We start from the raw sequence: 13,424 nt of genomic DNA, 5'->3' as shown, positions 1-13,424 counted from the left end.
GCTGACGTAAAAACTTAATGACTAATCTTGATCTGATTGTAATGTGTAGACATTGTGGAAGTTATTAAGAAATTCGGTGGATGGAATTAGCAAAGTGAATTAAATTGCATACAGTATCAAGATGATTTTAATTGGTATAAATTAGTGATCCCTGGACTATTGCAAGATTTCGGAGCAGATTTTTTCACACTGAAATGAAGGAGATTTTTGAAGACGTGGACATCGCCCGAAAGAAGACCAAGTTAACCTGGTAAAGGATGATCTCTCATCTACGCCACTTCCTCCTGTCAGTTACATTCTGTTATTCTCTGTTTCTTTTCAATAATTTTTGTAGTGGAAATTGGTTTAACTTTTGCTCAAAAACGCCACAAGGACCACCCCAACTATAGCTTTTCTGTAATACAAAGTCCAATTTGCTTTTTATTCTTTCCCTTTTTCACGGTCTCTCTCTTCTCCCCACTACAGTAGGAATGTGTATAGCTGGTTCTGGACGCACCGTATATGACCTCAGGGCATCTCTGCTTGCAGCCCAGCCCGTAGAAGCCGAGCTTGCACGGCTGTGTGCAGTCGGGGCCCTCCCAGCCAGCAGCACACACGCACTCCCCGGTCTGCGGGTCGCACGAGCTGTTGTTCTGGCAGATGCAAGTCTCCGAGCAGTTCTCCCCGTAGCTGCCTTCCTCACATCGGGTCTCGCAACTCACACCTGTTCCGGGGAAGACAACACCAGGCCAATGTTACAGCAACAAACATACAAATGCATGCACATATGCACGCAATATAAAATTGATTTAAGTTATCTGTCCTTTCTCAAACCTCCATGAAACTTCTCTTGCTGACAGTCCCACAAGCACCCCCCATCCAAAAAACACACACACACACACACACACACACACACACACACACACACACACACACTTTTTTGTGTCAGTGATACGGACGCACTCTATATCCAATAAATTCTTCACAAGAAAGACCCTTTGTCCGTCATAACCTAAATTTTCATGTAATAAAAGCTGGTTCTGGTGTAACGGAGCAGACCCATTCAAATGAAAGATAAAAATGCTTAAAGCTGTCTGTCTCTTTTCCAAATCAGTCATATTACTTATCTATATTACCAAGCAACCATCCCAGAACCAAGACCCAAGACCCACTTGCAGGGTGCATATCTAATGGCTTGTGGGGGGAAGGGAGGGGTGAGAGGGGGGAATGGAATATTTTGCATGATTATTGACCGAATTTAAAAATTTGAATTCTGTCATAATCTACTCATTAAGAGACATAATCCTGCACTGAAAGTTCAACAGAATAAGACAAGTATTAATGACAAAAATTGTGCGTAACTGACGGCAAGGTAAAATCCAGACTTTATTGATCCAGTATTTGAGAATGAGAGCACTCAGGGACTTTCAACAATTTTACACATAATTTCAAAACTTTATGAAACTTTTTATCCTTGACAATCACCCCCTCCCCCACAACGATATGGCGAAAGGAAAAAGTTTATCACTTGCCAGTGCCACGCTTTCTGTTTTCATACACTAAAACTTCAACATCAGACACGACTTTTAATTTATGCTTCTTTACTGTCAACTCTATCCCACAACACAGTTTATGGACAGTATCCACATATACCACTAAATTTACCTGCAAAATTATATCACTGCATGACACACAGTTCAGGAGGTAAAGCATCATAAACACAAGATGCAGGAAAAACTAGTTTTTGCTTAAAACAGAGTGCCTTGAACAATAAAGATTTTACATGCTAAGTGTCAAATATTTAACTCATTAATTTGTAAATTAATGTGACGTTTGAAGCTGTTTTGTGCATTCAAGTTCAGTTCTTTAAGCAATCTGGAGTTTACTGGTAGTTACTCTATCAGGTCTGTCTCTGTTGTTTCCCTTTACCAAAAGCACAGTAACCCTGCCACCCCCAATTCTCTGAAGAATCAAACTCCATTGAATAAAACAAGTTCAAATATCTGATTATTTTAAAAATGAATTAATGTGTTACATACTTGGTATTAAGCATTAAAACATTTCAGCAAGAAAATGTTTGAAATTAAGTGTACAGTTTATTGGAAGTCACTATACCTGGATGAGAACAACAAAGTGACTGACATGAAGCTGTTTACAGAGCTGCTACCATAGGAACAGTTAATCAGAGAATGCAATTGATCGCACCTTCTGTTCCATTCAGTATTGTTAATTCTCTATGCTACAGCTACTATAACCAGTTGCAGACATTTGAAGCCAGTAGCCTAAACAGCTGTGATCCATTTCCTTGTGTGCTTTGTTTCCCTTTGTTACGAGATTATTTTGTGCCATAGAATGTTTGAAGCCAGCAGCAGAAGGGTACAGAAAAGTATGTCTGCTAAACAGAAAGTTCAGTGATCTTCTCGTGTTTTCCGTGACCAGACACATGAATATTGGTATGTGAATATTTTGAGAAGGAGAAGTTTGATTATATTGTCTCTAATGAAGATTGTCAAAAGAACTAAAGACACTTTGAAGATCAAAATTTATAAAGATAAATACTGTGCAGAAGGGAAAGAGCCTAGCTCATCCAAACTGTGGACACCAGGTAAAAGGAGAAGAATAGAACAACAATTAAGAAATTTGGGCTCATTCCAACAAGATGCTATTCATTGCAATGTACACAAATATTGTCATAGAACAGAATAACCAACTATAAAAAAAATATGCATTACTCTTCGCAAGGCAGAATTATTCAGTGGCAGCAAGACTTCTTTATTAATGTTCGTCAGAGTCCTCTGTTTTTGGTGAAGTTGGAGTGTGGCATTTTCGATTTTTAATAAACACTGTTAAAGTGTCGTTCAAAGATATTGTATGGCTCAATCACATGTAGATATATGCCATCATTCCACCAGAAAAGACTGGACAGACAATAGTACATGCAGAAGTTCTGCTGTTCTTCCAGGGAAGGGCAAAAGAATTATTATGTTGGCATGCCGAAATTTCATCTGGTTTCATACCTATCTGACGGCTCATTTACAAATCGAGGAAAACAAACGTCTATCACGAGGAGATAAACCATGATAGTTTTCTTAAATGGTTCACAGCAAACTACTGGAAAACTTAGACCAGCTGTCTGTCACTGTAATGGCTAATGCTGCTTACCATTCAATTACTGAAGATAAAGCTCTGACAATGGCAACATTGTTGAGTGGCTGAAATGCTACAATGTGAAAGTTCAGGATGATTTCCATCAGATGGATACAGTGAAAACAAATAAGCTACAGTTTCAACAGTTTGTTGTGAATGAAGTGGCTAAACAACGTGGCCACACATTCTCAGGCTTCCACCATACCACTACCACTTCACAGCCATAAAAATGTTTTGGGAGGACATTAGCATTATTTGGCAACAAATAACAAAAACTTCACTGAGACAGAAATTCAGAAACTGTTAGAGGAAGCAGTGGCACAAATAACAACAGAGAAGAGAAGTAATGTTTTACACCACACAGAAATGGTGTAATCAGCAACTCTTGCACAGATTAGAACACACACAATGGTCATACTGATGAAGAAAGTGACTTTGAACTATGTAGCATTTGTCCTTTGCCATAATTTGTTTTTATTTTATGTGTTTGTGTTTCATATTTTTAACTGAATGGTGTATACTGCATTTCCTCAATAAATATCATCTTCTTATTAAGGAATGCCCCCCTGCACAAGTATTATGTACTGCATGCACACTACAGTATTCGTAAGTATGCAAGTAGTTTATACTATTTTACGTTTGTGAGTTATTGTATTTAAATGAACATTTCAGTTCTATTTCACCACCCCTTTCATATTGAAAACATCAATTAAATGTATATTTTTCTGATTATTGTAAAAAAACAGTCTGCTTCCTGTTGCAGTTGTTGAGATACATAAATAACAGTAAAATAGAATCACAGGAACGCATTCATTAAGTGACAAGGCTATTACGATCCTGCAAAGCGAACTCAACACTGCACGTTAAAATGCATCATGAGAAGGTAGTCAGTACGCAACTGCACAGCTATTGCACATACAGCCATGTGGCGTGCGAACACACCTGCTAACAAATAACATTGCACCTTTACACACTCAACTGTCTTCCAGTGTCGATTGCTTTGTTGTTCCAAGTCAGGTATAAGTGCTCTCATTATCAAACGATGGAAGAGTATACTCTGGGTAATTTGTGCTCCATTTTAATAAAACCTAATTTATCATGCACGGCAACATTTATGACATCATACATCCTGAACTGTTTGTCGGGATTTGTTGATACTGGTCCAAAAAGAAGTTGCAAACAGAATTACTAGTAAATTAAAATGTTGTGCCCGATAATGAAGTTTTGTTTTCTCTCATTATTTTGCAAGGGTCGTGGGAGTGGGTGGTGTGTCAGTGAGCAAAAGTTTTGAAACTGTGTACAAGGCTTACTGGAAGTTAGTAAGTGCCCTCATTCTCAAATACTAGAAAATATAATCTGGGTAATTTGCATGCTGTGAGTTATGCTTCCTCGAGATATAGACATAGTTTCTACTTTCAGTATTTGACTCACTGTGTTACACTTTTAAGAGATTGTATCTCTTAATAAGTACTTCACAACAGCATTACAGGAAAAAATATGTTTACATAATTGACCTCATCAAAAATATGAAAAAAAAAATGCCTCAAAGTACCTGAACAGACATTTACAAAAACAATTTACAATATAATTTCTACCAATTAGAAATTACTATATAATGACTAATAGAATGGTCTATCAATGACGACCGACCCCCCCCCCCCCCCCCCCCGTCTCCAAGCCCCCGTAACAGGTGTCCCATGTCCAGCATGGAATCTATGTCTTCAACTGTCCGTGCTTTAGCATGTCAAAAAGGCTAAGCCAGCATCCTTTCAGCTCAGGATAGACAGAAATATTCAGTAGTTGTGGTCAATGACGTTTTGTCAAGTCACGTACTACTGCACTATTTCCCCGTCTTCAAGGAAAAAGAGATTTCATAAGATGCAGACATACTCTACAACTGTGCCAGCAGAGCTAAGTAACTACACTGGACACAGAGAGGTTCGGACTCACCCTTCCACTCGGGCTTGCAGATGCAGCGGCCCGTCTCCGGGTCACAGCCGATGCTGTTGTCATCGTGGCACTGGCAGATCTGCGTGCAGCCGTGGCCGAACCAACCCGAGTCGCAGCGTCGCTCGCATACTTCCCCGACATAACCAGGGCGGCATGTGCATGTTCCTGCACACCAGATGTCTCAAGTTAACTACTCTCCTTCCTGCAGACACAAGTGCTCTTTTTATATCGATAATCTTTTGCATGTAGAGGCCCACAGCTGACATGAATTTCTTGGAGGAAGTCACTTTCCTGAATAAGCAGTGGCTTTATTTTTTAAATAAAGCATATCAAAGTAAAAATTGTTAGTACATACCATAAAGCAAAAATATATCTAAAAACAAAGATGATGTGACTTACCGAACGAAAGCGCTGGCAGGTCGATAGACACACAAACAAACACAAACACACACACAAAATTCATGCTTTCGCAACAAACTGTTGCCTCATCAGGAAAGAGGGAAGGAGAGGGAAAGACGAAAGGATGTGGGTTTTAGGGGAGAGGGTAAGGAGTCATTCCAATCCCAGGAGCGGAAAGACTTACCTTAGGGGGAAAAAAGGACAGGTATACACTCGCACACACACACATATCCATCCACACATATACAGACACAAGCAGACATATTTATATATATAATAGAGGGAAACATTCCACGTAGGAGTGCAAGGACCAGAGCCCTTTGAAATTACTCTGTCTCCAAAGATTTCATCTGAAAGTCATAGGGACTAGAGTGCAGTATCAGCAGTAGCATTGTCTTGTTGGAAAAATGAATGACAGATTTCATTTTAATGCATAAATTATCTGGGAACAATAGACATTGGAAATGAGCATATTAACGAAAAAGATCAGCCCCGTAATTCACACTCGCATTATGGGAACCCACACTCTGATTTTATATGCATGCAATGGTGTTTCTTTTAAGTCATGTGAATTTTCTGGTGACCTAATTCATGAATTTTGGGAATTAATGTGGCGATATAGGTGAAACCAGGCCTCATCAGTGAAAAAGTTTAGATCTAAACACCAAATCCATCCCAGTTAACTAATCGCTGAAACCATTCACAATATGCTATTTGTTTTGCATGGTCCTTATTGGACTCCACAACATGATGTCTGAAATGTCCTCAACCTTCTATTTTGTTAAAAGTGCGGTCCTGCCAGTTCGTGGTACGTCGTGAACTGAACAAACTGGAATTTGTGAATTAAATCACATACAGTGTCAGAATGTGGATATGTTGAAGCACAATAACTCAACCTAAATTGCAGCCTCACATGTTCCATATCACTTCCTCCTGCACAAAAAACCACTTCCATTAAAAATGCTGTCTCTGCAATAGTAAGCATTGTCACTCCACTCACCTTATACAAGACAATAACACAACTAACACAACTAACAGATGCAACACACACGCAACACTACTACCCCACCCTACCACTGCAGGTCCACAGAATACATGCAGGCAAGATCTGAATGTGCTGTCAACCCTATGTGCCCTGCAATGCGAAACTCGCAAGCCATGCTGCTGCGGAAAGACTTTCTGGATGCACAAAACTGGATGATAAAAGTAGTAGATGAGCTTTGTTATTTGGTCAGAAAACAACTGACGATGGACAAAGTAGAAAGAATATAAAATGCAGATGGGCTATAGCATGGGACTAAAGCTTTTCTGAAAAGAAGAATTTTTTAACATCTATAAATTTGTGTGTTAGAAAGTTTGTTGTGAAGGTACCAATAAACCTCCAGTTCTTTAAAGAATCAAACGCTCATGTATAAAACAGCTTCAAACACCCGACTAGAAATAAGTTACAGTGGTAAATATTCACTTTAAGCATCTAAGAGAGACGAAGTTTAGGAATTGTTTGAAAGCCTGTTGTATGAAGTCCCTAACTGCTCTCATTATGAAACACTGGATGAGTACAGTCTGGCTAATTTGCACTGCATTTTAAGATAAAGCTAGTTTATCACACATCTCAATATTTACAATGTCATATCTCCTGAACTGTGTGTCATACAATGGTATAATTTTGCAGGTATACTGAGTGAAATGAGGGCTGTCCAAAAAATATCAAACCATAGTTTTTATTGTTGGAACCAACAATGGTATGAGGACAGTATGCTCTCTATGTCTTTAGGCATATGTAGTGCACACCCCTGACGTTTTTCATGCTTGAGGAAATGACACTCACTGGCTAGCTGTTGAAAAGTAAGTGGTAGTTATGATTTTGTGTTGGTGCAAAATGACAGAAAAAGAGGAACAATGTTAGTGCATCAAATTTTGTTGGCAATCCTCATGTTGAAACAATCCGCAAGATTCAACTAATGTTTCAGGACAAAGGAATGAGTGCCACATGGATAAAAGAAAGTAGAACCATTTCAAAGATGACTGAACATCAGTGAAGAGTGAAGCACCTTCAGGCAGGCTCTCAACATCCACAAATGAGGTTGTTATTGATCATGTAAGAATGCTAATGATGCATGATAGATGAATTACAATCAGAGAACTTTCAAACGAGGTTGTAATTAGTACTGGATCCATTCATTTCATTTTAACAGAACATTTACATCTCAGGAGAATCTCAGCAAAATTTGTGCCAAAGTTGCTAACAACTGAGATCAAACAACTTCATTTAGAGACACTGGAAACTGTGAACAGTTATCCCAACTTTCATAACACAGTGATCACTGGTGGTGAGTCCTTGGTTTATGGGTACAATACAGAAATGAAGATCGAGTCACTGCAATGGAAGCATCCATCATACCCAAGACCCAAAAAACAAGGCAGTTCTGACCACCTTTTTCTAACTCCAGTGGCGTGGTCCATCAAGAGGATAGCCCAGATGGTGCTTATGTCAATAAGGTGTACTACCATGGGGTCCTGCATCACCTTCATAAAATGGTGAGATGCAAATGGCCAGACTCTATGGCAGTGGGCACCTTCACCACAATGAAGCACTCACTCATCATTCTCAATAATTCAGAGTTTTTTGGCCAAACACAACACAGCTATGGTTTGTCAGCCTCCCTTTTCCCCCGATCTAGCACTGAGTGACTTGTGGTTTTTCCATAAACTGGAAAAAGACACTGAAACGGACCAGATTTCATAACAGGGAAAGGCATTATGCAGAATTCGACAGGGCAATTGCACACCTTTCAAAGGACTCTTCCCAGCAATGCTTCCATCATTGTGAGATGTGTGTAGAATCTGAAGGGGACTACTTTGAAGATCATCAGCCTCAAACATCAGTATCATAATAAAGACTGATCTTATTCTTATAAGTAAAAGTCTGATACTATTTGAACAGCCCTCATACATGTAGTTAATGTCTGCAAAGTGTGTTACCAATGGAGTTAGTAGTACCAATTCAAAAATAACAGTGAAGTGCATAGCTGCAACACTAGAAGGAAAATTTCTCTGGTATCTTTCTTCGTACTTGTACTGCAAATGTTGGAGCATGCCCTTGTAAAGTTCTCTCAGATATTTGTCTGCTTCAGTGAACAATTTTTGCCACTTTTTCACATCTGTTTCTGCTTTTGAGGTTAATGGATGTGCTGACTTCGCTCATCTTCTACCAAGTCCATTTTTAAATTGCTCATACCACTTGAAAACTGTCTTCAGCATTATTATCGCCATACCCCAATTTCAACATTTAACGATTTTCTTTGGCACTTCTCTGCAGCTTGGAACACAACTTAATGTTCAGGCATTGTTTGTAATCCACAACATGCAACACACGTGGCAAACACCTCCTCACTCTAGTGTCTCTGGATGCTGATTAATAAGTCAGACTGTGTTCTAATTCAGTGCTGTCTGTCTCATCAGATAAGACGGTCAGACAAATTACATCAAATCATGGAGCATCAGTAGCAGCTGCTAAAAAAGTTCATTCACCGTAATTTTTGAGCACATCTTGTACGCCCACTTAACAACTGAACAGTGATTGTCTTACCTCATTACATTTACAAATTCACCATCAACTCACCATTCTGCGGGTTGCAGGCGGCACTGTTCAGACAGCGGCACTGTTGGGAGCAGTCCTTGCCGTAGTGCTCCTGATTGCAGGGGCGGTCGCACTGCGTGCCCTCCCACCCTGTATTAAAAAGAAAAAGAGTGCTCAAATAAGTAATTTAAAAGCTTCACTGGGTGCTCTAAGTAGAGCTATGCAAGATAGAAAGTGTATTAAAAGGAAAATTCACTAGTGAAAACTGTAAAACTATGAGACAGTAACTGTCAAGTAATTACCTTAAAGAGGTAAAATATTTAGTATTGCTGACAGACACACACTCATGAACCAAAACATTATGACCACCTGCTTAATAGGGTGTTTGTTTACCTCTGGAATGCAATACAGTAGGAACTGTATGTGGCATCAATGATATTCATCTTCAGTGGTTTCTGGAGCTATAAAGTACCATCACGTCAAGGGCACCAATGCGATAGTTTGTAGGGAGAGGGTGAGGGTGGGAGGGTGGGAGGGGGGGAGGGGGTGGGGCTAGACCAGTGTGTATGGCGTATTTTTAATATTTCGAAAGACAAATGGCACCCTTAAGTAGCCATAAAAAATTTTCAGATTCGACCATGTTAAAAACCTGTGCCATACTGACTTTTAAATTGTTTTCATGAAAGAAAGAACACCTGAATACACTATATTTTTTTTCCTTTCTCCAAGAGCTGGGCTGGACAGAGCAGGGGGGTCGCACAGTCCCTCCTTGTCCATAGATATGGGTGTCCTTACACAAGATGCCAATGCACAAGGCAAACAGTTCTCTTAATTATAAGCTGGTGGTTTGTGGGCACAAAGCTGACACCCAATACCAAACCAGGTGCGCTCCATTGGGCTCAGATCAGGCAAATTTCTCAGTCACAACGCCGTGATTTCACTATAGTCGTTCTCAAAGTACTGTAGCATGATTCTGATCTCGTGATACAGACAGTTATCCTGCTGCCAGATGACATTGCTATCAGGGCAGACTTCAAGTGTGAAGGGATGCACCTGGTCTGTAATAATGTTCACATAGTCCACAGTTTTTGTGGTGCCTGCAATTACTACCATAAGCACCATGAAAGCCCAGGTGACTACCCCACAAACATAATATAGCGTGCACCTGTAGCAGTGTACATATTTTGATCAGCATGAATGATGTGTTTAATATTTTAATGAGGGGACTTCCTACAGCTGTCACAAACATAAAGACCTGCATTTTTAATCATCAGCTGTACAATAAACCTTAATTCTCCACCAGTTTCAGTCATTCAGACTGTCATCACCGGAAGAAAATGCAAATAGAGGATGTCCGGGAAGTAGAGACGAATATTAAAGTGCTATAGAACATACAAAATTTATTGAAAATTTAATGTTTTTTCTTTCCAAATACATTAAGTAACTTCTCTCATTTATGTATGAAAAATGATATCCTCCATATGACCACCCAACACCGCATGGCAATGAGCAATGCGTTCACCGAAGTTCCCAATGACGTGTACACAAACATATGGTGGGATGCTGTTAGTAACCCTTTTCTTTCATCCTTTAATTGGTGTCGTGTTTGTAGTTTGCTTATGTACACTTTTGATTTTACAAATCCCCACAAGGCGTAAGATTGCATGATCTGCCAAGTCATTCCTGGTTGCCACATAAAGAGAGAATTTTTTGAGGAAATTTTTCACTCAGCAGAGCAATCGCTTCGGGGGATGTGTCACACGTCACACCATCTTGTTGAAGCCAAAAAACCATCATTTTCATCAATAAGAGGGGAAAAACCAATCAGAAGGCATGTTCCATTTACAGTGATGGCAGCTCCCTCATCATTTTCTAAAAAGTACATGCCGATCACTCCTCTTGCCCAAAACCCACACCACACCACACAGTCATGGGCTGCGGATGCATTTCATCTCCCACAGCCACTCACAGGTTTTCATTACCCCTAATTCTGCAGTTGTTCTTATTGACATACCCACAGAGGTGGAAGTGTGCCTCATCTGAGAAAACTATTCTTTTTGTGAAGCTTTCATTCTCTACTTGTTGAGCCAAGACCCAATGAGCAAATCGATGCCTCTTTCTGTGACCTGCACGCTTCAACTCTTGTGTAAGTTGAATCTTGTATGCATGCATTTTCAGATCTCTTGAAAGGATTTCACGCAGTGAACTTGGTGATAAATTGAATTGTCGAGATGTCGGCGAAGCGATTTTCTGGGCCTTATGGTCACATTGCCACACACTATAGTGATATTTTCTTGTGTAAAAAAAAAAGAACATGGTCATCCTATTTTCTTAACGTTAAGGTTAACAGAACCTGTGGTCTCAAGCTTCTGGAGCAGCTTCTGAACTGATGATTCTTTTGGAGCAGCATTATGTCCGAGTGTCACACGCAATTCACGAACAACTGCCGTGGTGCTTTCACTGTTTTTGTAAGAACTTTTCAGCACTTGGATATCTTGCTCAGTTATCATCTGCTCCATAATAAAAATAAACATCAAACAACAATGCTCACCCTACAAAAGCTATCAGGCTACTAACAGGAAGGATCGCGGATAATAAACATGTAAAAACCACGGATGCCAACCGTCATAAGAGAAAATGGCGCAAAATTCAAATTCATCCTCACTTCCCAGACCATTACATTAGATGGAAAATCAACTCATCTTTCTATTTGATGTTTCAAAAGTTCTCGATGTTACAGTGACTGTAAATGCCCATGTATTACGTACTACGACATTAAATAGTGACAAATTGGTGTTACAATAACACACAACCAAATGTAAAGGACCTATCATGAAGACTGATCCTAGTATATTCCCACGAGGTCCACACTATTGTGCAGCTTTTGCTGCATTTACGAGCTGGCCAAGCACACCGTGTGTGGCAAGGGATGACCAAATATGTAAGCTCTAAGTACGATGGCTCTGAAACTTTCCCTCTGTGCTTCTGCTAGCCTTTCCCTATACACGGACCAATACTTGCCGAGACGGAAAGGTCCAGAGTCACTTTGCTCGGAGCTCGTGTACTCGGTCACCGAATCAGTGCCCTCACTCATGGTGCGCTCGGCCAGTTCGCAAAAGACAGTAAAAGCCACACACAGTCTGGGATCAGTCTTCACGATAGGTCACTTACGTTCGGTCGTGTGTTATTGTATGGTCAGTTTTTTGCTATTTAAAGTCATGATACATAATAGATAAGCACATAAATAATTGTCACACTGAGGGCTTTTGAAACATCTAATAGAAACATGAACAGCTTTTCAATCTAATGCATTTGCCTTTCTTCCAGTGATGATGGTCTCTGTGCTAAAACTTGTAGAGAATAAAGGTTTATTTATACAGCTGATGGTAAAAAATGCAGTTCTTTATGGATGATGTGTATCCAGACAGAACCATCAACTTGGTGTAACAATAAATATGATTCAAACAATGGAATGTCCAGGTTGGACTATTAACAACATTATGGAAAGGATAAATTGCTACTCACCGTAAAGCTGACTCATTAAGTTGCAGACAGGCACAAGGAAATGACTGTTACACACCAAGCGTCTGGCCAAAGCCTCCTTCATAAAAGAAAACACACACATCCACACAAGTAGGCACACCTCTCACACACCCAACTGCTATCTCTGGTCGCTGCAGCCAGAATGCAACTGGCACACTGAACAAAAGCAGCAATCCTCTCCAGAAATCATTCGAGCCTCGACTTACGGTACCCTACTGTCCCCACATCCTCCACCCAACAGTTTCTGCCCTTCTGCCCTATCACCACCTTCCAACCCACATCCCCTCACACTCATTGTGTGCCACTGTCCACCAGCGCACTCACTGGTCTCTTCCACTTCTCTAATCCTTTCCTTCTCCACTCCATGTTCCCCTTTCTCCCGCACAGCCTCTTGACACTGCGCCTGGCAGCCTTATCGTGCTGCTGTTAGTCGCTAAATACACTGCCAGACAGCGCTCTCCTCCTCCTCCTCCTCCTCTACCCCCACCCCATCCCCTTCCCTGCCCCTCTCTGCATTGTTGCTTTCATTCAACATGACAGTTGCATTATGGCCACAGCATCCACAGATAGTGGCCACCTGTGCGCGGGGTGTGCCTACTTGTGTGTTTTCTTTTCTGAAGAACAGTTTGGCTGAAAGCTCAATGTGAAATAGTCTTTTCCTTGTGCCTGTCTCCAACTCAATGTGTCGTCTTTGCAATGAATATTAATCCACCCTTTTCACAAGAAACACGATTCATCAGATCAAATGCGACATTTTCATTGACCCACATTCCAATCTCAGTGACCTCCATGCTCATTGCACTCGAAGCTGCACCTACTTGTGACT

The 13,424-nt window shown here is 40.4% G+C and overlaps 1 protein-coding gene across 4 annotated transcripts in view; it reads right to left on the bottom strand.

Moving 5' to 3' along the window:
• LOC126215383 (protein draper) overlaps positions 1-13,424 on the bottom strand; it is a 396,618-nt gene that overhangs the window by 40,683 nt on the left and 342,511 nt on the right. For all 4 annotated transcript variants that reach the window (XM_049942079.1, XM_049942083.1, XM_049942080.1 and 1 more), the window contains 3 exons: positions 9,098-9,205; positions 5,077-5,241; positions 497-703 (listed from right to left, as the gene is read on the bottom strand). In XM_049942079.1, the coding sequence (XP_049798036.1) occupies positions 497-703; positions 5,077-5,241; positions 9,098-9,205 (480 nt within the window). The remainder of the gene's footprint in view (positions 1-496; positions 704-5,076; positions 5,242-9,097; positions 9,206-13,424) is intronic.

Source organism: Schistocerca nitens, chromosome 12 (genome assembly GCF_023898315.1).
Source record: "Schistocerca nitens isolate TAMUIC-IGC-003100 chromosome 12, iqSchNite1.1, whole genome shotgun sequence".
In the NCBI taxonomy this organism is placed as follows: Eukaryota; Metazoa; Arthropoda; class Insecta; order Orthoptera; family Acrididae; genus Schistocerca; species Schistocerca nitens.
This window is presented reverse-complemented; position numbering and strand designations above follow the sequence as displayed.